Below are 26,667 nucleotides of genomic sequence, written 5' to 3'. Positions count from 1 at the left end.
CAAGGCCGGCATCCGCGCGGCCTACAGCATCTCGTGCGACAACGAAATGGATGAGGAGATCCGGCATGGCACGCACATGCGTCACCTCTGGCTCGCCGTCGGCGGCCTCGAGACGTGGCTGCGTGCTTTGCCTCGCCTCCTTCCCCGACGATGCCGTCGTCAGGAAGCAGCTCAACATCTACACGTGGCGACTGGATTTTTGGGGGAGAGGACGAGAGGCCAACGGGATTGTTGGCGGCCTCGACGCTCGGCTACGTGCTCTACCTCTCCTCCTTCCACAACGGTGTTGGCATCAGAAAGTAGCTCCTCATCCACAGGCGCCGGCTGGATTCTTGGGGGGAGAGGAGGAGAGGCCGACGGGATTGGACTTGTGTAGAGCGAGGAGATGTGGGGACAGACCGACATACCGAAGGGAGTTAAGGTTCGGGGCTGGGCCTGGGCCGCCAGTGGTTAGATGCTGCTAGGCCATTTTAAGTTGGACCAGCCGCATTCATTTTACTGTATGGTATGGTGTATGATGTGTGAGGTTCAAAGAAACAAAGCGGGTATGCGGTCCGGATCTGGCATTAACAAACTTGAACCCTGCAGATCTGACGGGTCCGAAATTTTTCCAATTACATACCGGCGGGTATATTTTTACCAGACCCACATGCCCGTCGGCTATTCGGGTTTGGGGACCATTGCCATCTGTACCCGCGACCCCCACCTGGCACAGCTCGCCCGCGCGATCTGGAGCACCAGGTTCGCTTTCTGCCCCCGAGCTATCTACCTCACGGGCTAGTACCCCCGAGCTCACGCTAAAGCGGAGGCGGTACGAATAACGCTATCTACCCCTATCATGGTCGCCGTAAGATATGCCTTGAGATTGATGCCAGCCACTATGCATTACATTAGAGAAAGATGATCAGCAGTAAGGGCTAACACATGATGATGTGATGTGCTGACAACTTTTTATCTCTCTCATTCTCTCTCCAGCTTTTGCATGTGACAGTCTGACACATTTTTGCATGCGACATGTATATATATTTTTCCTCAGCTTTGCACCAACTATTTTGTGAGTACAATTTGGTATATGACAAACACCTTATGAATTTGTACATGCGAGGTACATCAAGGTACATGACTTGTATATTAAGGTACATGACGTGTACATTAAGGTACATGAAAAGTATATCATTAATTATATATGCACACCGTATGATGTGAATCTTTTTCTCCCAGCTTTAAGTACCTCGTGAAAAATTAAGATTGTGTACCTCAACTCGTAACAGTATGTCATGTACTAGAAAAGATACCAAAACTGACTACATCAATCTCATGTACCAAGAAAAAAAAATCACAATACGAACTGTATCTCATTATTGCTTACTACCTCCTCTGTAAATACATTATGGTACGTCATGTAACATGAAAAAAATCATAGTACGAGCATGCGGTAAAACTTAGTACTAAGTTTCTTCGCTTTTTTTCTTACCCGTGCTCTTAATTCAGAGAGAAAACCAAGAAATCCAAAAGCAAAATAACAAGATCTAGCCTCCTTATGGTACAACAAATACGGAGTACATAGTTAATACGAGATAGAGCTCACCACCGATGATGGATCTAGAAGAAAAAGAAGAACGAAAAAAGAACTATTTGCGAGTGAAACTATGAACCGCACGTCCCTCATGATACCACGGATAGGGGAGAAGTGCTATAGATAGAGGTGGAGTTAGGTCGTGATGGTGGAGGTCGGCTGCGAAGGAGACGGTGAAGATCTAGCCTCCTCCTTCTGCTGCTCCCCCATCTTCTCCTCCACGTCTAGCTGCTCCCCATAGCCGCTTGGGCAACGGCGGACCAACAACGTGCGGCATCGGGCGCCCATGCGGAACTGCTGCAAAAGCATGAGAGATTGGGGAGAAAGAGAGAAGAGAGAGAAAGCTGGTGCTTGGATGGGGGAGACAGAGAGAGAGGGAAGGAGATAAAGATGGAGCTGCACGTGGGGTGACAGAAAGATTATCAGATGTGTGACAGAGGGATTAAGAAAGGGAGTAGACATGTGCTGGACAGAGATGATATGGATAGACGCCGTTAACGGCACCAAGAAGTTTGGCGAGCTCACTGGCATCGTATCGCCCCATTGCGTCCATGCCGTTGGTCAAGAACCCGAAGAGCCAAGACGGTGCTTACCACATCCCCGTCTTCCTAGGATCCTTGGCTATTATAAAAATCAAAGTGTGTGCTTTGTGTCTCAGTTTAGGCTACGTGTGTCCCAGATTTGAAATGCAACTTCCAAGTAACGAACTATACGCGCTTCACCCCGTCAAAAAAAAGTATACGCGCTTCACGGTTCCAGATTTGGTGAATTGCACGGGCATTGCACGAACGGTACGATTTGTAATCAGTGCGTGCGCGCGATACTTTCCCGCGACCAACCATCGGTCCGATCTCGAGAAATTCGATTCACCAGCTAATTAACCAACCGGGCAACACGGGCAGCAAAACGCGAGGCAATTTGCCATTGACCGGAAGTCAAGGTCACGACGCGCTGGATGTTGGACGTGACATTTGGAAATTTGGAACCACGTCTCACCTGGTCAGTTTCAACAATAGGAGCGTGAGCGTGGTGTTTTTCTTTTTTTGGCGCATAAGCGTGGTGGTGATTTGACTGATACAGTGACATATTCATTCGGAACAGAAAACCCGCATGACGAGAAAGCAACGCCCGCGTGCGCTCTCATTTTTCCCATTTCCCTTTCCAGTTTGGGTCGTGATTAGGATACAAACATGATCATACGTACTTCCCTCCGTCGTATTAAGTATTGAAATATTACATGTAAACGTTATTTAGTTATAAATATATTTATATTTGTGCAATTTGAGTCACTTAATATGAGACGGAGGAAGTATATCTTGTTTTTCGACCGATTTTAAGTCTTTGAATTAAATATTGGAGTATTTTTTTAAAACTAAGCAGCATCCTGTCGTGCCATAAAAAAACACGCAAAGAAAAAAACAGTAAAGTATCTCGCTATCAAAAATAAAGGAAAAATGGATAGCAACAAATAGGCCTAAATAACCTTGTAAGGTCTCTTGTGAAAAATGGTATGACCAAGTATAGTAAAAGAAAAAATGCAGAAGACGTAAATGTTGAAAAACAATAATACCAAGATGAAACACCTATATCAAAGCAAAACACCACTACTAAAGCAAAAAAATACCTAAATGCGTGCAAAGGAATAAATATTGGAATGCCAATAAAATTAATGTATGTGGTCAATAGTGATTTTTAGAGATAGACTTTTCATACACGTACAGAGGAAATATACAAAGTTAGAGATAAACATTGATCGATCCAATGGTAAGCTGAAAATAAATATTCTCAATTAGAGCACATACCATGGTAAACCATCAAGGTGTAGGAATTTGTCTGTCTTAGTACAATTTTTTATAGTTTCTCTCGGGTTAGTGTGTGATAATGCATATCCCAGATGCACCAATTTGATAATTTATCTCTCCCACGTAGATAATTAAGGAAAATATACACATTATTTACATTACTTATTGTCACCGTAAAAACAACATTTTTTTCGAGAACCTAACAGGTGGGGCTGTTGTTTCATTCACAGTAGGAGAAAGTTGCGACAATGTTATGTTGCAATGAACCATGTATGGTGGCTTTACGCTAATCTTACGGTAGAATGAATAATACTCGATTGCATTAATAATAATTCTTAATAGGTTTGCTAAGGACTTGCTATTCCCTATGCCGTTACTAGAGCCAATGCCACGCTCTTATATTGCTTATGTTGCTACGACTAAAAAACATACATTACCCGTTTAAAATGAATGTTGTCGAATACAGTAATCCATAATCGTTTCACTGGTTTGTGCAAAGTTAACAAGTGTCAGTCCTGCCAATTTTGATCTTCATGGAGTAAAGATTTAATTTGTAAATTGGATACACAAGTGGGCTGCCAACTCGCGGGAAAAATAGCTGGCAACGCTTGTAGCACCTCACAATAGCTCCATGGATCTATAATCTGGAGTCACCAACAAGAGAAATATTTTTCTTCGCAAAAAAAAACAAGAGAAATCTTTTACAATGCCGGCTCTTTACTCTTCCATGCCTGGAAACTTCCGGTATTCGAGCACTACTAAATTTTCCGTGTACTTTGTTGTTGATTGAAACTACCCTAGTACTCCTACATGGTTTTAGACCGCGTAATAATGGGAAAAAAGGAAGATTTTCGGAGAAAAAGGAAGAGGAAGATTCATGCTGCAGATCGGTTTTCAAAAATAGAAAAAGCGTGTGGGACCGCCGCGTCATCGTGTCCTCCGAGCTTCCAGGCTCAACCGCTTCCCGTCTCCCGTCCTACAAATATTTCCTCTGGGAGAAACAGGATTTCCGGAGAACGCAACGATCAGTTCACAAGTCAACTCGCATTCAAACTTCAGCAGGCTCCGTTGGGTGAAGGGAGAGAGATCGGAGATATGGGAGGGTGCTTATCCGGCGACGTGCGCGGCGGCATGGAGGCCGTCGGCGGCGCAGGCGCCAGCGGGGGCCGCGGGCCGGCGACGGCGGGCCAGGGCCAGGGCGGGCTGAACGAGGCGGTGGACTACCTCCTCCAGAACAACGGTCTCCGCGGCCTCTACATGCCTCTCGAGGTATCATCGCTCCGCGGAAAACCCTAGTATCCACCACTCGCTACTCGTGGATTTGTATTGCCCGCCCGTTGAGATTGAATTGAAGTGGGATTTTGGAGTTGGGGTTCGTCGCGATGGGTTATCACGAGGTAGATTTGGGGCTTCGCTGTCCGGTTAGGCGGGTTTGGTGTTGTTTATTTGATAAATGTGGTTCGTTTTTCACTAGATCACAGCGAACTAGATGTTTCGATTCTCTCACCAACCTTTTCAGCATTGCAAATTCTCTGCCCGTGCGAATTACGGATTTGGTTTTGGTTTCAACGGTACTTTTTTTTTCTTTGTCTGTGTCGCTATATGCAAATTTTGACATGTGAAGTTTTGGGGGCTATCACTGAAGTTTTGAAAATGGTGTTGCTCGTCTGAATTGGGGATTTAGGAAATGCTTCATAGTGGTTTTAATGCATGCCCAAATATAGTCTTTTGCTTGGAGAGTTGGAGTGTTTTTTACCCTATATGTTCAAGCCAGCTATACTGTTTACGAATTTGATGTACGACGTACGTGCCCATTGCATGCTAACATGTTCTCAGTTACTTCCTCCGATTCATATTAATTGTCTCAAATTTGCACAAATATGGATGTATCTATGCCTAAAAAGCGTTTAGATACATGTAATATTTCGCCAATTAATATGGATCGGAGGGAGTAGTCAATTGTGGATGTCGATCTGATCTCGTACACTGACATGTTACATCTTCCTTCATCACAGCTATCTTTTTCGGCATCCAAGTTGAGGAATATGGATGTTCTTTCTAAGGTACAAATTGTAATTATTATTTTCTAAGCATTTCAATCTCTATATTGCAATTTTTGCATATAAGAAGGTAGACAATTGTCTACCTCATATATTCCAAACAGACAAGGAGTCTGAGGTAACAACGTCTGTCCGATCAACAGACAGAAAAGGGCAGAAAAAACTGGAAGAACGAGAACGAAAAGAAAAGGAAGAAAGGAAAACAAAATATATTCCATTTTATATTGCAATTTTCATTTCAGTAGTACAGCTTACTGTGTCATAACTTAGAAAATGGAATTAAATTGTTGGAACTGAAACAGGTGCTTCTCAACATTGGATACTCTTTGGCTCTTCACTAAAAGCTTTAAGTTAAGACTAAGGAAATAACAAGTTGTTGTGTGTGAAGCGATGTAGTTTTGTGCTTCTATGTCCATGTGTCCTTTTTATACCCTCTTATTAATTATTATACAGTTTTTACCTCTTGTAGACCAATAAATTTTGTGCATGAGCTATAATTGCATTTTTATATTGGCATGATTTGGCTTATTGTTGTGATACAAAAGGTAAACAAAGATGATTTTCTAGTTTAAACTTGTAGGTTCTATGTAATAGAAGAGCAACGATTCCAGTGGGACATCTACTTGCCATGCAAATATTAAGTTTTAACAAAAGAAAAATATGGCTTACATTGTGAATAGGTGAAACCAAGTTTTACATGATTCATGCTCAAGGCAAACCACCAACCCAGAAAGTCAAATGCCTCATTTGAATGATATGTTGATTTGATCTCTTTTAGTTTATACTCCGTATATGATATATGTGTTTACATGCCGAAGATCGTTGCATTATTTACATTCACGAGTTGTGTTTGAATATTGTTCAAATATTTTTACTGCATATAGCAAAAGCTATGGTACTTAATTGTGCTTGGTTGCTTGTGTATGTGCATGTATCAACCACAACTTTAACTATTATCTGCTACTGGTGTAGAGTGATCCTATGCTAGTGGTTTACGCAAAGATAGATGGGAAGTTAGAAGAGATTGGCCGCACTGAAGTGATATTGAATTCACTGGAACCCTCATGGATCACAAAAGCTACAGTTAATTACCAATTTGAGATTGTGCAACCTCTTGTGTAAGTTTGAAACATATAAATGTACATTTCACCTGTAGAAAGCTCGTACTTACTGCTACCTTTTCTTCTACTAATGACAGATTCAGGATATATGACATTGACACAAGGTACCATAATACACCAGTGAAGGTATGTCATTCTTAATTCATTTTTTTTACTTTACACATTCAATTGGAATACTTGATTATCTGTAGAGCCATGCCTGAAGTCAAACCATAGTTGCTTTTGTTCAGCCACATTTGGTGATGCAAATCCTTTAAGCCTTTCATGCTCCTAATAGAAAATAATGCAAAAGGGTTCCGGTCTCAATACAAGACAAGGCAGTCATGCAGAAAAAAAAGCCCAGATGTTGAACATAGTCTAGATGCCTAGTAAAGGGGTAACAATTCAGTACATTGTTTTCTACCAACGGAAGCTTTATTACCCCCGGCCTCTTCATACAGGACGCATATAGCCTAATGCCTGACATTATTAATATCAAACACAAAACATGTGACCACATCTCAAAGTGTGAGAGGCCACACCATGAACTGGTCTACGAACTAAGCAATGTCATGCTAGCACGCCACCCAAACTGAGACATAAACTCCCTAGTGATCCACTCTACTTGCTTTGCGCCAAACTATCAATTCCTTGTACTACGCCTTCTGTAGCGATGCCTATAAATGCAGCCAATTGGTACATAAGAGAAACACCTGCATACATGAGTGCATTTTCTTTTTGTCAAAAAAATGTTATTACGTAATAACCAAATATACCAAAACACTCCGATATGGATATGCATATTTACCAACAAAGAGTTAAAACCCCTCTAATACTAATGGATCGAGTAACTGGTGTAAAACATGTAGTATATATCCAGATTGGACATTATATTTTATACTTGAACATCATGATTTCTCCCACACACATGTGAGCATGCTAGCTGGTGTTTGTAAACTCATTATTTTGCACCTGCCTATTGTAATATCTGGTCAAAAGGTCAAAAGGTATTAAACTGTACATAATTATTGTACGCAAACAGTCAACAACTGCTCAAAACAAGATGTAGAATTTTTGCAGTTGTCAGTATTTGTTCGATACAATCTGGGTAGTGAACTGATTCTCAATTATTTTGCTTTGCAGAAAAACTAGCAATTACTCCCTCCGTCCCATAATTCTTGTCGTTGTTTTAGTTCAACAAGAATTATGGGACGGAGGGAGTACTAGATAGGCTATCTTTTACCTAAGCTATTTACAGCATTAGCAAGACAGTAGCAGCATAGCCTGCGTAGAATTTCTACTCTGTTCCTTTATATGCAACTTTGAAGCTTTGCATTATTTGTCTTATGCAGATGTTGAACTTGAATGAGCAAGATTATCTAGGGGAAGCAAGCTGCAATTTATCTGAGGTTGTGCAACGTCATATAAATGATCAAATGCATCTACCAGAAATAAGAAGTCTCATTGCAGTATACAATTTCTCTAAATAAATGCAAATGACGAAGAGAAAAAAGCACAAATGCCGTCTCTTGATATTTATTTTGCGCTCCTTCGCTCTTCTCACAGATTGTCACGAAGTCCAACCATAGCCTGACGTTGAACCTCCGAAGTGGTTCTCAACATGCCCTTCTGGGCACAATAACAGTACATTCTGAGGAAAGTTCTTCCTCAAGGACTGCAATCGAGATGACATTCCACTGCCTGAACCTGGATAACAAGGACATGTTCTCCAAAAGTGTATGGATAATTTCCATCCTAGTTATAAGATGTCCCATTAGTTGCAGTTCTAAATAAATTATTTTTATTGTGCAGGATCCCTTTTTGAAAGTATCGAGACTGACAGAAAGTTCTGTTGCCGTTCCTATATGTAAAACAGAAGTGGTCATTAACAATTTAAACCCTGTATGGAGGCCCATAACACTGACATCACAACAATACGGTAGCAAGGCAAGTGCATTTTTCTGTATATATGGATATTTGTGTTAGCATTGGTTTTACACAAACGCAATTCTACAGTAGTCTGCTGGTTTTAATCTGCTACTTCATTTCAGGATAACCCACTGCTAGTTGAGTGTTTTGATTTCGATGCCAGTGGAGACCATCAATTTATTGGGTAGGTTGACCGAGAAAGTATTATGGCATGTTCTGCCATTCATCCTGAGCATAACTGTCGTTGTTTTTCTGACAAATAGGGCCCTCCAGACAACTATCACTCAGCTTCAAAATATCCATAATTCTAAGGCTGGAGCAAACTTTTACAGCCATAAGGGACAAAAGAAGGTTACATTTTTTTTCTTATATGATGCAATGTACTGAGCAAAATATTCCACTGGATCTAACCTGTTTTGATGTATCTAATCTGTGTTCAGTTGAAAGGGCAGTTGTTCTTGGATAAGTTCCAGGAAAAAGTTCAACATACTTTCTTGGACTATATTTCTGGCGGTTTTGAGCTCAATTTTATGGTGGCTGTAGATTTTACTGGTAAGTTCTAGATTCTGATCATAAACTATTTACCTGTAGCCCTGTCAATCATATAAGTTTTATGTCTGTTCTTTATTTTGTTATATGTTTCCAGCTTCAAATGGTGACCCTCGCACACCACAGTCATTGCACTACATTGACCCCTCTGGCAGACCAAACTCATACCAGCAGGTTAGGAATTGTCTGACGTGCTAAGATATTTCTGAAAAGGATATCGCTCTTATCAAGTCATTTGATGTACCAGGCAATACTAGGGGTTAGCGAAGTTCTGCAGTTTTATGACAATGATAGGCGATTCCCTGCATGGGGTTTTGGAGCAAAGATACCGCAAGGACATGTATCCCACTGTTTTAATTTGAATTCAACTACCAATGACTGTGAGGTGAGAGATTCATATCTGATGAGTTCTGTCTATTTTATTTAGTTAATTTTTGACAATGTACAATAATCTTGGTGCTAAAATTTGGTCACCCCCCTTAATAATCTTGGTGCTAAAATTTGGTATAACCACCTCAGAGCAACCAGTCATTCCCCTATGAACCAACTTTTGGATATTTGTTTACTGCAGGATTGAACTCAAGCCATGAGCTTCATTTGTTTCCACATTTTTCAGTAGTATTAACAGAACAAATAATGTCCCACGCAAGAATTAGTAGTGCTCTAACCCCAATTGTGTTCAACTGCAAATAGCCTCCTGTTTTGGCTTTCCTTGCAAATGTTTATGTGCCCCTATTGCTCATTCGGAAATTAGATTCTTGTTGAATTTATGAATGACATATAAAGGAGTGTGTTAAAAAAAATCTCTACATTGTTTAGAAGTGTAGAAGATTTGTACCTATCGGGTTACATGCCATCACTATTGTAACAGCCACAAACTATGGTGCTACAAGTTATGTGTGGCACTGTTTCTGAAGTCATGCTGAATGTTGCCAGAAAGGAGTGCGTCATATATATAGCACTGATCTCATTTATACTGCTTAGACTGGTGTTTCGTATTTTCTAATTTTACAGCAGATACCATTTTTACTTCTTAGACTGCTATTCATGTTTATGGACTGTTCTATTTCGAAAACAGGTTGTTGGAGTTGAAGGCATCATGTCAGCGTACTCCTCTACTCTTTACAGTGTTTCCCTCGCTGGGCCGACCTTGTTTGGACCCGTGATCAACAAAGCTGCAGAAATTGCTAGCCATTCTGTGCAATATGGAAACAACAAATATTTTGTCTTGCTCATTATCACAGTATGTAATCAGGTATCCCCGTGTGACCTCTGTTAGTTCATAAAATTCACCTGAGCATTCTTTTTGCAGGATGGTGTTATCACTGATGTGCAAGAAACAAAAGATTCTATCGTAAGGGCATCAGATTTACCATTATCAATTCTCATTGTGGGAGTAGGAAATGCTGATTTCTCTCAAATGACGGTAAGGGATTTACTTGCATTTGATAAGATTTCATTCTCTGAACGATTTCACTTAAGTCTTGAATAAACTGTATGCATATACACTGTAAATGGGAGCATGACAACAAACGAAAACCTCACCGTTTTTAGGCTGAGCTGTTACACGTTGTACCTTGGCACCTGGGTATTTCTTAGTGTTGCCTTTACTTTCCACTGCAATGCAAAGCACCGCCACATGTTTATCTGGCAATTTTCTCTCTGGCAGATCCTAGATGCAGACTTTGGCAAGCGGCTGGAAAGCTCAACCGGCAGGGTCGCGACACGTGACATTGTCCAGTTTGTCCCCATGAGAGAAGTTCGAGGTTTGGCTCTTGCTACTCCAGCTGTTTTATACCAGTGCAAACAGCAGCAGTACTCAGATCCTGACATGAAACAAGCCTGATTTTTTCGTTGCTGACCTATGACAATTTTATATGTGCAGGTGGTAATGTCTCGGTTGCCCAGTCTCTGCTGGAAGAGCTGCCGGGGCAGTTCCTGGAGTACATGCGCACCCGGGACATCAAACCGCGACCTCCCCAGCACGCAGCCTCTGTGCCCGCATACCCCCCTCCTCCTCCTCCCTAGCTGTGGAAAAGTCGAAGAAACTCCGCCGCTGCTCCTCATCATCATGAGCTGGTCTGCGAGTACCAGCTAGCAAGTGTAAATTCTGCCCTCTATCTGACTTCCGTGCTACTTCTGTTAGGCCTATCTGATACTGAAATCCTCGATGCTATCCACCCAGATTGAGTACGTCGCTGTAAATTAACACTACTGGATCAGATAATTCGTTTTGCAACTCAAGTTCTTGGCTGAGATGATTCGTTGTGCAACTCAAGTTCTTGCATGTTGGGTTACAGGAGAAAATGGAAGAAGGCTCATCAATCAAAGATACAAAGAAAAGAAAACGAGTTGATGGTGGACATGAGCCGTCTGATCCGAGGATCCAACGGCCCCTGACAGTAACGTTTAAAATGACGTAATAATATGATAATACAACTGCCATAAAGGTGGTCGCTTTATAAAAAACATATTGTTGGATTCCAGGAGGAATAAATGAATCGAAGCAGTGGGTGATGCAGAAAAAAAAAGGAATATTAATTTTGGTGGTTGTTCTGAGTTGACCATCGGCAGCCTAGCTAGCTAAGCCAGTTGATGGCCAACCGGCATGGCGTGGCATGCGGCATGTGGCCGCACTGGAAGCCAGCCTAGACTTGGCGGGCATGTTACACACAATTACCGGTGAGCGCCGATCATGCATGTGGCGCGCTTGCCGCCCTGTCTCTGTTTCTTCTTCTCAATTTGTCCCCTATTTTCAACAACTGGAATGCGCTGGAGCCGGCTTAATTTGTTTTATATACACTTCTCCTCGCTGCGTGTGTTCTACTCCGTAGTATTATACTCTGTCTTAAGTTAACTGCGGTAGGTTATTTAAAAACAGATAACCGGGAAAGGTTTTAGTTGGCCTTCTTGAAGTGTTATTAGAAGCGAGACAGTCTCGGTCGACCAGGGCCTCAGATGGTGAAGTTCTGGAACATTCTCTGTATGTTAATGGCGAAGCAGATTAACGGTTTGTCCCAAGCCTGAACTGTGTAGGAGTATCTCTTTTTTGAAAAGTTATCTATAAAAAGGGAGACAGCCTCTATGGCACTGGTGCCCAAGGTCATTTCGGACAACGCGGCACCCACCCTGTTATTAGTGTTAGGCATCACTGTCTTTCCCTTTTTCTTAACACATGCCAAAGCAAAACGGAATGATCATTCAGATTGCTACGGACACCATGTGGTTTCTCTCTCGCTCTCTTTCTCTGTCTCTTCTCTTTTTTGTTTGACACAGAAGGGTTTTATCTTTTCCTTTTTGCAGCATATTTTTCGAGGTGATATTTGTTTTTGCATTATGGGAACAAGACATGGTTACCTAGCCATTTCTCCATGGAAACACCCAGCACCATTTTTATCAGACGGATTAAGGAGAGAGTGACATGCCAACCTTCCCAAGACGAGGACTGAGAGGGATAGTTCCAATTGGGGTGCAGGCCTGTTCTGTCCTTGTCCCCATGGTGACTCCAATTTTTCATGGTTGGCAAGTGACTTTTACTGCATGCTACTCCCTTGGTCAGTGGTTTCTAAATTCAAATTTGAACTAAAACCATGACAAGAATGTAGGAACGGAGGGAGTAACTTTGATTTCCAATTCCAAAGCATGAAGAAGATCGATGCGCATGCCTGCTTCACTAATAATTAATCTATCATCAAACTAGACACTCCTTAGTTAGTGTGAATTAAGAGTTTTTCTACGGAGTTGACATGGGTGGCAATCAAGTGACGATCATCTAACAAGCTATTAAATAGTCTTGGTCGGGTGAATTGACGACCACCAACTCAGATCTTTATATGTACTAGCAAGGTGCCCGTGCGATGCTACGGAACATGTTACATTGCGACAGAATAATAACACTATGTGTTGTTTGATTTTTGTCACTAGTATTTATTTTGCTCTAATAGTCGGTTGATGGGGAATTGGGAATTAGAAAGTGGAGACGGCAACTGCGGCTTCATTGAGGGAGGAGGCCGCAAAAGAATAAGATATTGGAGGAACTTGGAGTTTGAAGCGATAGAAGAACGTGAGGTCACTGTGATGGGGGCGGGCCCATTTGTCACTTGCCAGTGTTTGGAGAGAAGATGCATGGAAGGTGAATTGACGACCACCAAGTAAAAACTCTTTAAGTAGTAATAAAGATAAAGATATTCAAAATATTAAAATTTAATGACACATGTGTAATACGATTTGTCTAATAATTGGTCATAAATGATTCATATATCTGGACAAAGGGAGTAGATCCATATTCAAAAAAATAAAATTTGATGGCACATGTGAAATATTATTTGTCTAATAATTAATCAAAATTTGCCTTAAATGTTTCATATATCTGGATAAAGAGAGTACTCCAGTAAATACTAAATACAGACACATATCTTTATGTTACAAATGGATGCAACCATCTCACAGATGGAAAAGAAAACACCAGCAGATTTGAAAAGCGAGCGCAGACGAATAAAAAGGGGGAAAACCGTTGGGACCAAAGAAGAAGAGGGGAGGGGAAATCACAGGAAGCAGCACACACACAGCTGCCTTCCCCTCTCTGTCTGTCACTCTGTCTGTCTTGGCCGCCATACCATATCCATCGCTCTTCGCCTTGTCCTAATTCAGTTGTACACTATTTATTTACTGCTATTAATTGCCCCGACTCCGTCTCCGTCTCCTCCACCGCCACCTACGCGAGCTAGACCAGGCCAGCCGAAATTCCCACGCAAACCCTAAGCCAGCTAGCTCGCCAGCCAGCCAGTCAGCCAGCCGCGCGCCGCAGCCCAATGGCGGAGGACGCAGGCGACAGGGAGCAGCAGCAGCACCACCACCACCACCAGCCCGCTGCGGCGGCGGGAGGTGGCGGCGGGGAGGACGGCAGCGGCAGGGAGGAGAGCTCCGTCAAGCTCTTCGTGGGCCAGGTGCCGAAGCAGATGACGGAGGCGGAACTGGCCGCCATGTTCCGCGACGTGGCCATCGTCGACGAGGTCACCGTCATCCGCGACAAGGCCACCAAGGTGTCACGAGGTCCGGATCCGTACAGCCCCCCGCCAGAGGATTTCCACACTGCTCGCTCCCCTTTGCAATGTGCCATTCCGTTCTTGTCTCTGTTTTTTCTTTTCGGAGGGGGTCGGGATCTGGGCGCGGCTCTGTGGGGGAAGGACGGAATATGGTTCTGTTGCTTGCATTCTTTTTTCCCCGTGTTCCCGGCTGCCCATGTGTGTTCTGTGCTCTGCTCGCGGCAATGCCGACGAGGAATTTCAGCTCGCATATTCTGTTTCTTCAGAGTTCAGACCAAAAGGTTTCGTGCTTTACTGAGAATTGGGTTCTTTCGTGGCGATTTAGGCGCAATGTGAGGAATTCCGGCTGTTCATGGGGAGTTTTGTGCTGGGTTCCGTTGAATTGGTAGCTTCTGCTATGATGTGAGCTTCATGGGGGGAGAAAAGCCAAAACCTTCGCCAAAGTCTTGTTTATCCTCGATTCATTTTGGGTTACTCATCTTATGGCCGCTGTTTGCCAAATTATGTACTAGGAGATTTGGGTGTTTACTGGAGATTATCCGCTTTTCGACCACTTGAGCATGCATTGTTTGCTGAATGAGTGGGGTTTGGCCCAATGCCAGTAATTTGTTTTTGGAATTTTGTGCTGTTCATATGCGTGGGGTCTAAACTCAGATTGGTATTTATTTTTCTTGCCAGAAGTTTGGTTTTCACTAACATTTGAACTTTGTTGCTCCTGGTGTATATTTTGACCCTGGGATGCAAATTAAACTTTTGTTCGAAAATTTAGATTGACTTGATGTCGAATTTGAGCTGGCTGATTGGACCCCGGATGTAAGCTGTGCATGTTAGTACAGATTCACTTCAACCAATAGCTGGACAAATATCTGCCATCTCTGTACCTGTGATAGGCTGGAATTGAGGACCAGTGGAATTATGATGTGTTTGTTGCTGTTTCGGTGGATTTGTTTTTTAAAAAAATTGTGCCATCATGGAATTTACCTTTTCATGGTATTTCAAGTTTTGCTACCTTTAAGTGTTGCTTTTATTCTCCCAAGGGCAACAATTAAATAAGATATCATCCTACATATGCAAATTCAAAATTGTGTTTGCTACAAACTTTGAGATTATTACTCCAGTGTTTTCATATGATAATCTTTGTTACCTTCGGTGTTCCAGTGGACTTCATTTCAGATGGCTACCCTCGTGATATATCAGTTTCATTTTGATAAAGTTATACTGGATGTTGCAGGCTGCTGCTTCCTGATCTGCCCATCAAGGGAGGAAGCTGACAAGGCAGTGAATGCATATCACAACAAACGCACACTTCCTGGGGTATGTGGACACAACCCTGCTTGTTTCACATGTATCTACCTGGGTATAATTTAGCAACTGATCGCTCTGAAGGCTTCCTTCTTTCTGGACCAGTACTTCTTGGGAGCTTTTAAAAATATTGGGTGTAGTACGCACTGGATGAATCAGGAGTGAATGCATGTCTATGGAAGTCTTGTTAGTAGTTAGGTTTAAGTGAATATTTAGTGGGAGATTCCTAGGGAGTTAACTATTAATTGGTGATCTATTAAACATCAAGTTTTGGTTTGACTGTGTCAGTACCTTTGTCGGTATCGTTGCATTTAAGTAAGATAGCCATTTTGAGGTTGCATATGATCATATAGTAGTACAAACGAATAATTTACCTGACTTACATTATCAAGAGTTTGGTCACATTGGGAATTGCTGTTGTCAAGGCCTTCCATGCCTAGGGTGGATCAAGTGACAAAATGTTATTTTTCGAGTACATGTTACTGGCTCATCTATTTAATTTAGCATATTAGTTTTTGGAACCTTCTATTAATTGGGTCCAGTGGAAAAGGTAGTCCAGGTGTGTCCTTAATCCTTATCTGGTCGAATTAAGCTGTGTTGATGGACTGGCCATTTTCTTGAATAAATGTCTATGTGGAATGCATGTCGTCATCTATTATGCTAGATGAAGACACAGTATAGCGGTGCAGACAAATTTATATTCAAATATTCTGTTAATCGCTCCAGTTATTTCTGTAAATCCTTTCCTCCAAATATTCTCTGGATCTCTCTGCTTGAAACAAGTGTATAAGCTCCCAATTAGAATGAGTAACCAGGTCTCTCAGTCCAATTTTCCATCCTTTCTGCTGAGAGTTCATTGGCAGGTTCATATGATCTCACTCCTGTTGCATCCCTTAAAAGTACGTGAATCATATCAGTGTATATTTGTCAGGCCTTTTTTTTCTTTAGAATCAATATAGCTGATCAGACTTAAACCTTGAACCTTACGAATCTATGATTTGCACAATTTGATAACTTTAGACAACTGATGACTTAGCTTAGCCAACAGTGATGCACTAGTCCTTGACTCCTTGCATATGGACCATAGTTATGAAGTTATAGCTCATGTTGGTTGGCAATCAGCGTATTGAACAGCAGTCCAGTAACTGTTGGGTTTGTTATTTTTTCAATATCTTCGTATATTCCATAAACACCAATTCCATTTTTGTAGCACTGCTGTTAGTCTGTTAGTTCACTCTGACTGTCCTCAACATTTTTTCCTTGCATTTTACTCTGTTTGAAACCAGGCCCCAAGTCCACTGCAAGTAAAATATGCCGATGGAGAGTTGGAAAGATTGGGTATGAGGCTCCCTATAATGATTTCATCCATTAAGGACATTTGTCTATCAATTATTGGTCAGGATATTATATTGCTCCTCATTCAACTGACATGTCCACACGTTACTTTCAGAGCACAAACTTTTCATTGGAATGCTTCCAAAAAATGTAACAGATGCTGAAATGACTGATTTATTTTCACAATATGGCAACATCAAGGATTTGCAGATTTTGAGAGGTTCGCAACAGACGAGCAAAGGTAAAACTACCTCGTTAGAGGAGTTGCTTTTTTCTTATGAATTGAAACGAAGTTCACTTTTCTTCTAGACTTACCTGCGCTATTATCTGCTTACCTACTGTGGATGTTGCAGCCGGCTGTGCCTTTCTGAAGTATGAAACGAAAGAGCAGGCTATGGCAGCTATCGAAGCTCTAAATGGGAAGCACAAAATAGAGGTTTGTGAAAATTAAGTATTCTGAACAATTCATATTGACCTGGTAGGCTGGTAGTATCTTGGTATGGCTCTCCTGGAAAACATGCTGCATACCCCACTATAGTTGGATTACTTCAGTCAAATCTAGCTTAGCCCACATGTGTGTTGGATTGTTCTATCTGTCCTATTTGAGATGAAAATTCTTAATCTTGTACGAGTAACAGGAGCAGGGTTGCAAAGATCAGACTGCAAATTTTCAGAGCCCAGATATTGATCCAACTAACTATGTAAATTTGTGCAATTGACACCTGCAGAAGAATGAATGTTGGTCTTGCTGGATCCTCAAGAATTCACACAAGAACTGATCACTTGTGGGGATCCATAGAGAACCCATTTTATGATATATCTGCAGAGAAAAAAATATCATGGTTTATTTGCTGCATTTTTTGTTTATTTTTTCCAAAATATAATGGTTGGAGCTTGGAAATTTGGGCAATATTACACACATCTATATTAATCATTTCCTTTCCTTTCACAACTTCATGACTCGTAAAATAAATCCTAATGTGCCCTTATCTTTCTGTTAGGGTTCAAGTGTACCTTTGGTTGTAAAATGGGCCGACACAGAAAAGGAAAGGCAGGCTCGAAAAGCACAAAAAGCTCATTTTCAGCCGTCTAATATGTCAAACGCAACTGCCATGCAGCAGAATTCGTTGTTTGGTGCCTTGCAGATGGGATATATGCCTCAGTATAATGGATTTGGCTACCAGGTGAATTATGGTACTAAAATCTTGAGGTTATAGTGCATCATACAATAAAAGGCTATTCCTGTAGTTATACAATTTAAACTAAATAGCAGTACTCCTAGCTTACTCTTAACACAGATTTTCACTTTGCTGAAACAAACCCTTGTCAAGGCATACTCTGTGGAAGTGGAAACTTTTCGTTCTTACCTTTCACTATTCATGTCGTTCTCTAGATACTTCCATATAGTTGCTGTACATTTACTGTTGCAACCATATCTTGTGTTGGGGGATATAACTCTAGTTCGTTGATCTTTGCAGCCACAGGGAACCTATGGACTTATGCAATACCCTTTATCGCCTATGCAAAATCAAGCAGCCTTCCAGAATATGGTTCAGCCTGTCAATCAAGGAAGCTCAATACGCGGCGTTAATTCTGAACTTTCCCCTAACTCAGTTACTAGATCATTTAATTCAATGCAGTTGGGCAGCCCTTATCCGGCTGCTCCTGGTATGCAGTATCCTGGGTCATATCCTGGTGGTGCTATCAATAGTCGTCCTTACATGAATTCTCATAATGCAATTAAAGTTCCAAACACAAATGCTACATCTCCCACATCTTCAAGTACCAGTAGCAACCCTGGTCCACAGATAGAGGGTTTGTCTCTAATACTTATGAAATTAGTCATTTCATCATTCATTTCTTCTGAAATTTGTTTTACAGATACTTATCATGCGTACAGGTCCTCCTGGAGCCAATTTATTTATCTATCACATCCCACAAGAATTTGGTGACCAAGATCTAGCGAATGCATTTCAAAATTTTGGTAGAGTATTGAGTGCCAAAGTTTTTGTAGACAAAGCAACTGGTGCTAGTAAATGCTTTGGTAACTAACTCTGCCAAGCTGGAATTTTTGGAACTATCATCATACAAACATTATTTGTTAATTTGTTCCTGACTGGATGCAGGTTTTGTAAGCTACGATTCTCCTGCCTCTGCGCAAGCAGCCATAAGCATGATGAACGGGTTCCAGTTAGGTGGTAAAAAGCTGAAAGTACAACTCAAGAGAGACAACAGCAAGCACAATAAACTTTATTGACAGTGCAACTGATAACCTCGTATGCCAACACGATCAGGAAAATCGGTACATATGTGTCGCGCAATTGATCGTTCCAGTGTTTCCTCTGGCCCTCCACCAGGTGGGGGCTTGTGTATCTTTGTTCAATTCACATTCTTGAAAATTGTTAAATTGTGTATTTCGTTGCAGCATAGACGTAGAATTAAAACTGTACTGCCAGACCACTCATTGTACATCAGACATTGATTCATTCATTTGTTCCCTTATTTTTGTACTCATGGGTCACTCCTTGTGGCAACACCGTTCGGTTTCCTTAACGCCTTGAATGGTTTTTCCTTGTACGTTTTGAATGTTTTTTCCTTTACAAGTAACCTTAGCAACAGTCAGGTTATGGAACAGCGATCCTGCTCAGTTGCATAGCCAAGTGTGGTCTGTAGGTCGTGTTTGTGCTAAGTTGGTATTTTAGCTTGTCTTGCTCCATCTGAATTCAAGCGCACAGTAAACGCTGCTTAAGGTTGTATATCCAAGATCTCGGTGCAAATTCTGGAAACATTTTCCTATGTGTTCGGGAAAAGTACAATCTGATCTTATTCCTTTTCCTTAGTTTTTTTTCTGAAAACTTTTTATGTTTCCTCGCTGTTCAACAGACCTGAGGCATTCAAAATCACCAAAAATGCAAAACTGTTTTTTTTGCGGGCCAAAATGCAAAACTGTTGATTTGAACCCCTGAGAACTGGAATTGAAGATAACTGCTATACCCTCATATCAAACAGTATAAACCTCTATGCTGGATTCCACCATTTTTTAACACCATTGCGCAGCAAAACTGGGCAAAACATGTGCAACAACACAAGGGCCTGCCGCACTGGCTTTGACCACTATATATAGAGATGCCCATTTTGCCTTATAACCCCCCCACCCATATTTACATGCTCTAACATCAACACCTGAAAGGGTGTACTATATTTTTCGCGCCTGACACGAAGGACCTTGTGGAAACAGCACGGCAGCTCGCAAGACAGACTGATGATTGACGGAGCTGCTTATTTTCGATTATCTTTAGTAATATATATATGACCTGTACTCGTCATGGTAGACCCATCAGCAAACACAGCAGGAATGCGAGGGCCCATTGACATGAATGCCTTCGGGCGGCAAATGCTGTAATAACAAAACAGTGGATGATAAATAGCAAGAGGATATGATAATTTACATGACAAATAGGTAACACCGTAACAGGGTGGATAACTGAATAATTTGCATATGGCAATGCAGGTAACAGGATGAACAATTTCCTAACACAGAAATATTAAAACAAAGAGCAACGATGATAATGATATTAATCGATTATTTATGTAAGAACTTCTCAAGACATAAATTAAGCCATTAACTAGTTTCATCGGCATCAGTGACATAGTATTGCAGTTTTCATGCACATGTAGCATCACAGTTCACCACAGCATCTAACTAAATCACACAAATTGCAATGACAAGCATGGAAACTGATATTCAAAGTCTGCATAGAATGTAACTGCTGTTTTATAGAATAATCTACCAACTCCAATCCTTGAGTGACGCTTAAAATTAACAGTAACTGACAGTTGTGGAAATGTGAAAAGGGAGAAAAGACTCACATGAATCAGGGGCAGGAGGCACAGCTTGCACTTGAGCAGGATGATGTACATGAGAGAGAGATAATGTACGCAGCGGGGGCTTTGCAGATGCTGGAGATGGAGCAGGGGAGATGTGGTGCCTACTGGGATTAATTGTAACAGAAGGTGATGGACTAATAGATGATGGCGACCATGCATGAGGCATGGTGTGAGGTGAATCATAATAATTATTAGCTACTGGTTCAGCCGCTGGGGCTACAGGAGCTTTATTCTTTGGTTTATTGGTGCATCCATATGAACAACCAGATGGGGTTGGAGATCCATATTTGGGCTGTTCCACATGAGAATGTACAGGTGCAGGAGATGGAGCCAAATGCTTCTTTACTTCGTGACTATGGTGATGGCTGTGGTGGTGGTGGTGGTGGTGGTGGTGATGATGACGATGATGATGATTATCATGATGGCCTTGATGAGCCACAGGTGCTGGACTAGGTGCATCAGTACCAGCGCCACTGTGCAAAGAATGGCAAAGATAAGACGAAAGGCTTATCTGCTTTACTCTGCCAAATACAGTGTGGTTAAGTCCCAAGTTTCCTGAAGATGAATTAGTGATAGTTTGTGCCAGCTGCTTCATTCTTGGAAGGGAGGGCTGATGATTCCCAACTTCAAGAATAATGGAGACCCGAACAATTGTTGGAGGATCAACTGTTGAACCTTGCAAATTTGTCAATTTGATGTACAGGTTCTGCAAAGCGGGAACAGAAGATCAACTGAAGAACAAAAATAAGATATAATAATGCACATCATTATTACAACAGAAAATTATGCCTGACACCCCAAATTTTCTAAGCCCAACGAAATAAGAGTGTTGAGGCAAGTACGGAGTTATGGAAAACCAGAGATCTGTACTGATTGCGGGTGTTCTAGACTGTTTATATTGCATAGGAATATATACCTTTTCTTATTTTTACAATGTTTAACAATGCAGTATGCAAGCGTACAAAGTTGAAAAATAAGATCTTGTATATATTTCTTGCTTGTTCTGCCAGTCTGCCACATTCATACACAAAAATCCAATATTCTCAGTGTAGATTGTCCCTCACAGACAAACTACTCGGATGACATGAAATGCACCAGGGTTTTCTTCAGAAACATGTCCAGCAGGGCCATGCACGCCTTGTCAGAGTAATTGCATGGCCATTAGACTATACAATTATTTGATGTGAGCATGTGCATACACATGGAAGCTCAGGAATCTAAGCAAAACAAGTACCACGAAGCAAAAGCATCCAAACCTTTTCAGATATGGTCCAACAACAATGTGGTGACAACAAGTGTAAACAGACGTGGTCCAAACTAGAACATCGACAATCATTATTGGAATAAAACTATTAAAATGTAAACTGAACTAGAAGAGCACCAACCTCATAGGGATTGAGAAGTAGTCCTGTCTTCATTTGGTCTTTCAACTCATTTGTTTTGTCCTGCACCTTGTAGATTGGGAAATGCAGAGTGAAGTTGAAAGATGCATAAGGCTTCTGCACAAGAAATGCAGCTTGTGGAGGGATAATGGTTATTCCTCCAGGGAACTTCATCACCTCGAAGAATGAAGAGTTCCCAAAAAGTGACTCTGTCAAGTGGAGTGTTGACTGCTGTGCAACCAAGGACATAAAATAAGACCTAAGAATGCTCAACCATGTCGATGATATAGTTGAGTACTTTGGATAAGGCACGACGCTGAAGATGACGTTTGTCCAGTTTGATGCACCTAATGGTCGTAGAAAATTTACAGTTACCTGTACAGTCATTCAAGAATTAGAAATCACTAGGATAGATTGTAGGACACACTGTACATGACAAGATGCACATAAATAAGGTGCATAGTTTCTGCCTTACAGTAGAGTTGGGAATGCCAATTTCCTCATAGATGTCTAATTCAAGCTTAGACGTAGTTTCACTCAACTCAGAAACTGTCTTTTGTAGTATAAAGCCTGCCACTATATCAGCTGCAAAAAGAGCATGACTGCAATAGTCAATATTTTCAATATCATTGCGGTAAAATCTTTGTTTCAAGTTATAAACAGATAAAACTACAAGATATATGCTCTCAAAATGAGAATGACTACTCATAGCATAATATGATGTATAATTTAGTTTTAGTAGCTCTGCTCTGTTCTGCAGATTCACATGTCAAGGGCCGTGCCAAGGATGTTTTAAGGAGCTCCTAGATGGTTGTATTGTGGGTCTTTAACTGCTATCTAAAGGCTAATATGGTCAAACAAGGATTTAATTGAGATCACGGTATATATCAATGAAAAATATGGCTGTCAATTAGGTAATAATCAAAGATGATAATCTTATTTGATACTCCCTCCGATCCATAATAAGTGTCTTGGATTTAGTACAAAGTAGTACTAAATCCAAGACACATAATTAATGATAACAAACTAACCTGCCATGTTCATTGAATCTCAACAATTATACTGACATACATTAAATGCTCAGTAAGCATTTTTATTTATTTCAAATGCAATGACACATCAAATCCTACAAGTAATTATCCAAATCATTATTAAAGCACAAATATTAAGATTATGGTGTGCTACTATCAATTATTGAACGGAATTTTACATGTCAAATTTAAAAACAGAATCATAATCAATTATCTTACGTATTCCAGGGAGGTTTGAAGCGTGTAGTGTTGAGAAAATAGAAATACCAAATACTTTATATAGAAGTCAAATGTATGCACCACTATACGTATGTACTAATGTTAAAAGAGAAGCATGTCTTTGACTGTAGAATTCTTGAGTAATATTGGCACAGACATTTAATATGTTCTATTTTTGTGTTGACCAGTCATAGAAGTTTTTTTTTTGAGGCCTCATAGAAGGTCAATACTTAACATCCTGTTTATCAGAGCTACTCTTGACAACAAAATAACCGAAGTCCAGCTAGTCATTCCAGTGGTCTAATCCATTCAACTACCACTTGTCGTTACCTTGTTTATCAGAGCTACTCTTGTCACTCCTATGTAAGTCATGTGCATCCACATGTTGAGAGCCCATGCCCAATTAAGACTGATAATACCTAATCAGTTCATTGACTTTCCACTTTTCTGTGTTCAAAGTTACTTAGACAGGTTCCACACAATATCCAAAATCACAAATAAGACTTTGCTATTTGTCGCACACCCTATGTGTTGATTTTGACGATAATAAACAGCTAGCATATTTGAATGCAGCTGAGGTTATAAATTAATTCATACATCACATCCTGAACTAGTGAACTTGCACACTTCCATGGATTAACCTAATTCTTGTAAAAGTTTCTCTAGATCAAAATCTGCAAGTGCTGAAATCTAAAGCTCCAAAAGTTGACATAATCACTTCCATTAGTTCAATACACTCGTCATTAATAAAATAAAATAAAATAAAACACGCCTCTTCAGTGACTCCTAACATCACCATTTGATAAAGTTTTGCTTTTCTATGCAGCCTTTCTTGTCGGGTGTGGAACTTCTAACATACATACTATTTTGTAAGTGATGCCTTTTCTATGGCAGCAATTTTTTTTACGATTGGATAAGCATTGACTCTTGCACCGAGACATTTTCTGTTGGGACCTCATGACATGACCATTAAATAAACTTGTTTTATATCGCTGAAACTTTTGTCGGGGCCTTCTATCACGGCACTTTTTGTCAGGACCTTTTAACATGGCTATCTGATAAATTTTCGTGGCAATTTTTGTCAGGATCTTGGAAGTGTAACATTACCTGTCAAAAAAAGTGCTGCCTTTTCTTAGGCGGCAACTTTTGTAGGGATACTATCTCACCTACCCAGTACCCATGAAAAATTGTTGTTTCTTTCACTAAAAATTGTAGCGAGATGCCATACATAAATCTTGCATTTTTCTCTCCAGCATTTTTCATCATGATCCTGTAATGTGACCTTTCAATAACTTAACTCAGGAGCTAAGTAACCAACATCTGTGAGACTATGTTTTTGTGAAGAACAAAGACTACAGAAAACCAACAAGTTCCATCATTGTGTCATCCGGCTAGCTGGAACATATGTCAATACTTCCATACCCATATATCTTCAATAAACAAAATGCTCCTATTGGCAACACAGACTATCCACAAGAGTTCTAGAGACAATGAAAAAAGTGAACATATCACAACTCAACTTCTAACCCTTTGTTGCCTAACATCAACAGTTCAATGTACATTTCGGTTGCACATTGAGCTCCAACATAATCATTAAGGAAACTATAGCCCAACAGCAACATTGTGACAGAGTCATACACCAGAAGTACCACTAGGAACGCCTAAAAATGTGATATGCTATCTAAATAGGCAAATCACACAACCAACCAGCAAAAACTGAAGAATGACCGAACAGATGCTTGAACTGGATATTTGAACTAAGCAGCAGTCCAGAAAAGAAAAGGCATTTACCAGAATTGGCACAAAGAAATGTTTGTCCCAACATTTCATATCCTGGACATTAGCAAGAATGGAACCTAAATAACTGTACTACACAATGATGAACCAAAACATGTGAGTTCATCGAGTAGCCATATGTGCCTAACATTGGGAAGACAGAAGCTAATAAAAATGGATTAACATCATAACGCATCACAGAGCTTAAAATGCAGAAATAAACAAAGCTTGGATTGCATGTTGCTCTGAAAGGAAACAGAACACAAAACTGACGATATAACAGGTTTGGTTCATGTTTACTCAAGAGCCGTGAACTTTACTAGAGACCCAAAGCTACGCACCAAGCCCAGAATCAAGCGCAAATCTCCAACTCATCAAGCTCGTAAGTAAAACAGCCACTCACTCTAGTGACTTCTATTCTATAGTCACTGCTCGACTGCTCGTAGCGTCCAGACCACGAGACCGATTTTAAAAACTATGGAGTGGTAAAATAAATTAAAAGCAGGAAGTGGCCGAGATCTCGCAAGGCGAGCTCACCTGCGAGCGCGTCTCCCGGGGGTTCCGGCGCCCCCGCGCGGCGGCCGCTCCCGGCGAAGGGCGGCAGCCAGAACAGTGCGGAGAGCATCACGGCGGCGCCGAGCAGGAGCGCGGCCAAGCATTGCAGCCGCACAGACCCGCGGCATGCTCTACACGTTGTTCTTCTTCTTTCTCCTCCTCCTGTTCCCTCCGCCGCTGCAGCCACCTGCGGCTGCTCCTGCTGCCCCCCGCCATCCTTCCCCATGGCGCGCGCTCTCACGCATGGCTCGCCACCATTGCCGCCGGAGGGTACGGGACTCGCGCGAAGCTGCGCTAGGGTTTGGGCTTCCTCGGTTGTGGCGTCGCTGCGTACACAGCACGGCAGTGCGGCGCGCACGGGTGAGGTACTAAGGTGGTGGAGTGGAAATGGTGGGGAGAGACTTGCTGGTGCTGGGCACTGCTTCCGCCCGAGGACAACGGGTTTATGGCCGCTTCATTTATTTCCAGTTTGGTGAGTGAGCACATCGACAATTTTACAAACAGTACTTTATGCTCCACATGCATAAATTTGACAGAACAAATACAGTAATAGGTGTAAATTAGAAAAATTTGATGGTAACAAAACGAAGAAAATATGTGAAGTTGCATAAAGATAGAAAGAAAATAAAAAATGATGGAGATTTTTTTTAGAAGCTTACATGTACCATTTAACATCGAATATAAGGTACAAGACACGTACTCAACAAAGAGAACTCTAGAAGGCACAAGGTTCCAAACAATTGCACAAGTGAGTTTTAAACGAAAAAAACATACAAGAAAGCCCTTGAAAGTCTATAAGTCTATGTGCCTGAACCATTGACTGCCGCCCATCTCCGGCGCCGCTTCACCGACCACCTGGGATAGACGGGATAAAAACCAACAAACCCGAATTCGACGTGGCTCCATCGCTGCACAACAGCTTTATGGACCTCACAAGAAGCTCGCCTGAGGCGAATCCATTCCGTTGTGGCTCGTGGGCCGGGGCCACATCCCAAGCCTGCCGCCGAATTCCAGATCTAGCCCATCATGTCGACACATAGGAAACCGCGTGAACGCATACGGTTCGCCTCGGCAAGAGGAAAAGGACGGTTAGAGTTGTTAGGTATTACCACCATCAC

General features: G+C 41.4%; 3 protein-coding genes across 5 annotated transcripts; 2 read left to right on the top strand and 1 right to left on the bottom strand.

Annotated features, from left to right (window-relative positions):
* The first annotated feature begins 4,346 nt into the window (after positions 1-4,346).
* On the top strand, positions 4,347-11,575 carry LOC100822229 (protein BONZAI 3). 3 transcript variants are annotated; one of them, XR_002963070.1, is made up of 17 exons: positions 4,347-4,647; positions 5,394-5,441; positions 6,411-6,556; positions 6,637-6,685; positions 7,891-7,947; positions 8,105-8,275; positions 8,351-8,485; positions 8,590-8,651; positions 8,731-8,818; positions 8,908-9,019; positions 9,114-9,190; positions 9,264-9,401; positions 10,095-10,259; positions 10,329-10,442; positions 10,686-10,782; positions 10,902-11,119; positions 11,317-11,575. XR_002963070.1 is itself a non-coding variant. In XM_003568531.4 (16 exons), the coding sequence occupies exons 1-16, from the start codon at positions 4,474-4,476 to the stop codon at positions 11,042-11,044; spliced, it is 1,776 nt and encodes a 591-aa protein (XP_003568579.1). In that variant the 5' UTR covers positions 4,348-4,473; the 3' UTR covers positions 11,045-11,276. The 3 variants fall into 3 exon arrangements, 1 of the variants encoding a protein (XP_003568579.1); XR_730586.3 differs by having other exon boundaries at positions 11,202-11,547; XM_003568531.4 differs by lacking the exon at positions 11,317-11,575 and having other exon boundaries at positions 4,348-4,647; positions 10,902-11,276.
* A 1,984-nt stretch (positions 11,576-13,559) lies between these two features.
* On the top strand, positions 13,560-19,249 carry LOC100846087 (RNA-binding protein BRN1). The gene is made up of 9 exons (XM_003566266.4): positions 13,560-14,068; positions 15,293-15,375; positions 16,650-16,701; positions 16,814-16,939; positions 17,052-17,134; positions 17,700-17,882; positions 18,177-18,513; positions 18,599-18,742; positions 18,825-19,249. The coding sequence occupies exons 1-9, from the start codon at positions 13,828-13,830 to the stop codon at positions 18,953-18,955; spliced, it is 1,380 nt and encodes a 459-aa protein (XP_003566314.1). The 5' UTR covers positions 13,560-13,827; the 3' UTR covers positions 18,956-19,249.
* Positions 19,250-19,616: 367 nt separating this feature from the next.
* Positions 19,617-25,982, bottom strand: LOC100845784. Its single transcript, XM_003566265.4, has 5 exons — positions 25,532-25,982; positions 22,444-22,553; positions 21,972-22,343; positions 20,569-21,292; positions 19,617-20,095 (listed from the first exon to the last, which is right to left on the bottom strand). The coding sequence occupies exons 1-5, from the start codon at positions 25,773-25,775 to the stop codon at positions 20,022-20,024; spliced, it is 1,524 nt and encodes a 507-aa protein (XP_003566313.1). The 5' UTR covers positions 25,776-25,982; the 3' UTR covers positions 19,617-20,021.
* Between the last annotated feature and the right edge of the window lie 685 nt (positions 25,983-26,667).

Source organism: Brachypodium distachyon, chromosome 2, assembly GCF_000005505.3.
Source record: "Brachypodium distachyon strain Bd21 chromosome 2, Brachypodium_distachyon_v3.0, whole genome shotgun sequence".
Taxonomy (NCBI): domain Eukaryota; kingdom Viridiplantae; phylum Streptophyta; class Magnoliopsida; order Poales; family Poaceae; genus Brachypodium; species Brachypodium distachyon.
Note: the sequence above shows the minus strand (reverse complement) of the source record. Positions and strands in the feature narration are given on the sequence as shown.

Coding starts and splice junctions, on each gene's coding strand:
- LOC100822229 (XM_003568531.4), top strand. CDS start 4,474: ATGGGAGGGTGCTTATCCGGCGACGTGCGCGGCGGCATGGAGGCCGTC. Junction 8,276..8,350: donor AGGACATGTTCTCCAAAAGT/GTATGGATAATT, acceptor TTTATTGTGCAG/GATCCCTTTTTGAAAGTATC. Junction 9,402..10,094: donor CAACTACCAATGACTGTGAG/GTGAGAGATTCA, acceptor TTTCGAAAACAG/GTTGTTGGAGTTGAAGGCAT.
- LOC100846087 (XM_003566266.4), top strand. CDS start 13,828: ATGGCGGAGGACGCAGGCGACAGGGAGCAGCAGCAGCACCACCACCAC. Junction 17,135..17,699: donor ATGGGAAGCACAAAATAGAG/GTTTGTGAAAAT, acceptor TCTTTCTGTTAG/GGTTCAAGTGTACCTTTGGT. Junction 18,743..18,824: donor TGGTGCTAGTAAATGCTTTG/GTAACTAACTCT, acceptor GACTGGATGCAG/GTTTTGTAAGCTACGATTCT.
- LOC100845784 (XM_003566265.4), bottom strand. CDS start 25,775: ATGGGGAAGGATGGCGGGGGGCAGCAGGAGCAGCCGCAGGTGGCTGCA. Junction 22,554..25,531: donor CCCGGGAGACGCGCTCGCAG/GTGAGCTCGCCT, acceptor CTCTTTTTGCAG/CTGATATAGTGGCAGGCTTT. Junction 21,293..21,971: donor TACTTCTCAATCCCTATGAG/GTTGGTGCTCTT, acceptor CCCGCTTTGCAG/AACCTGTACATCAAATTGAC.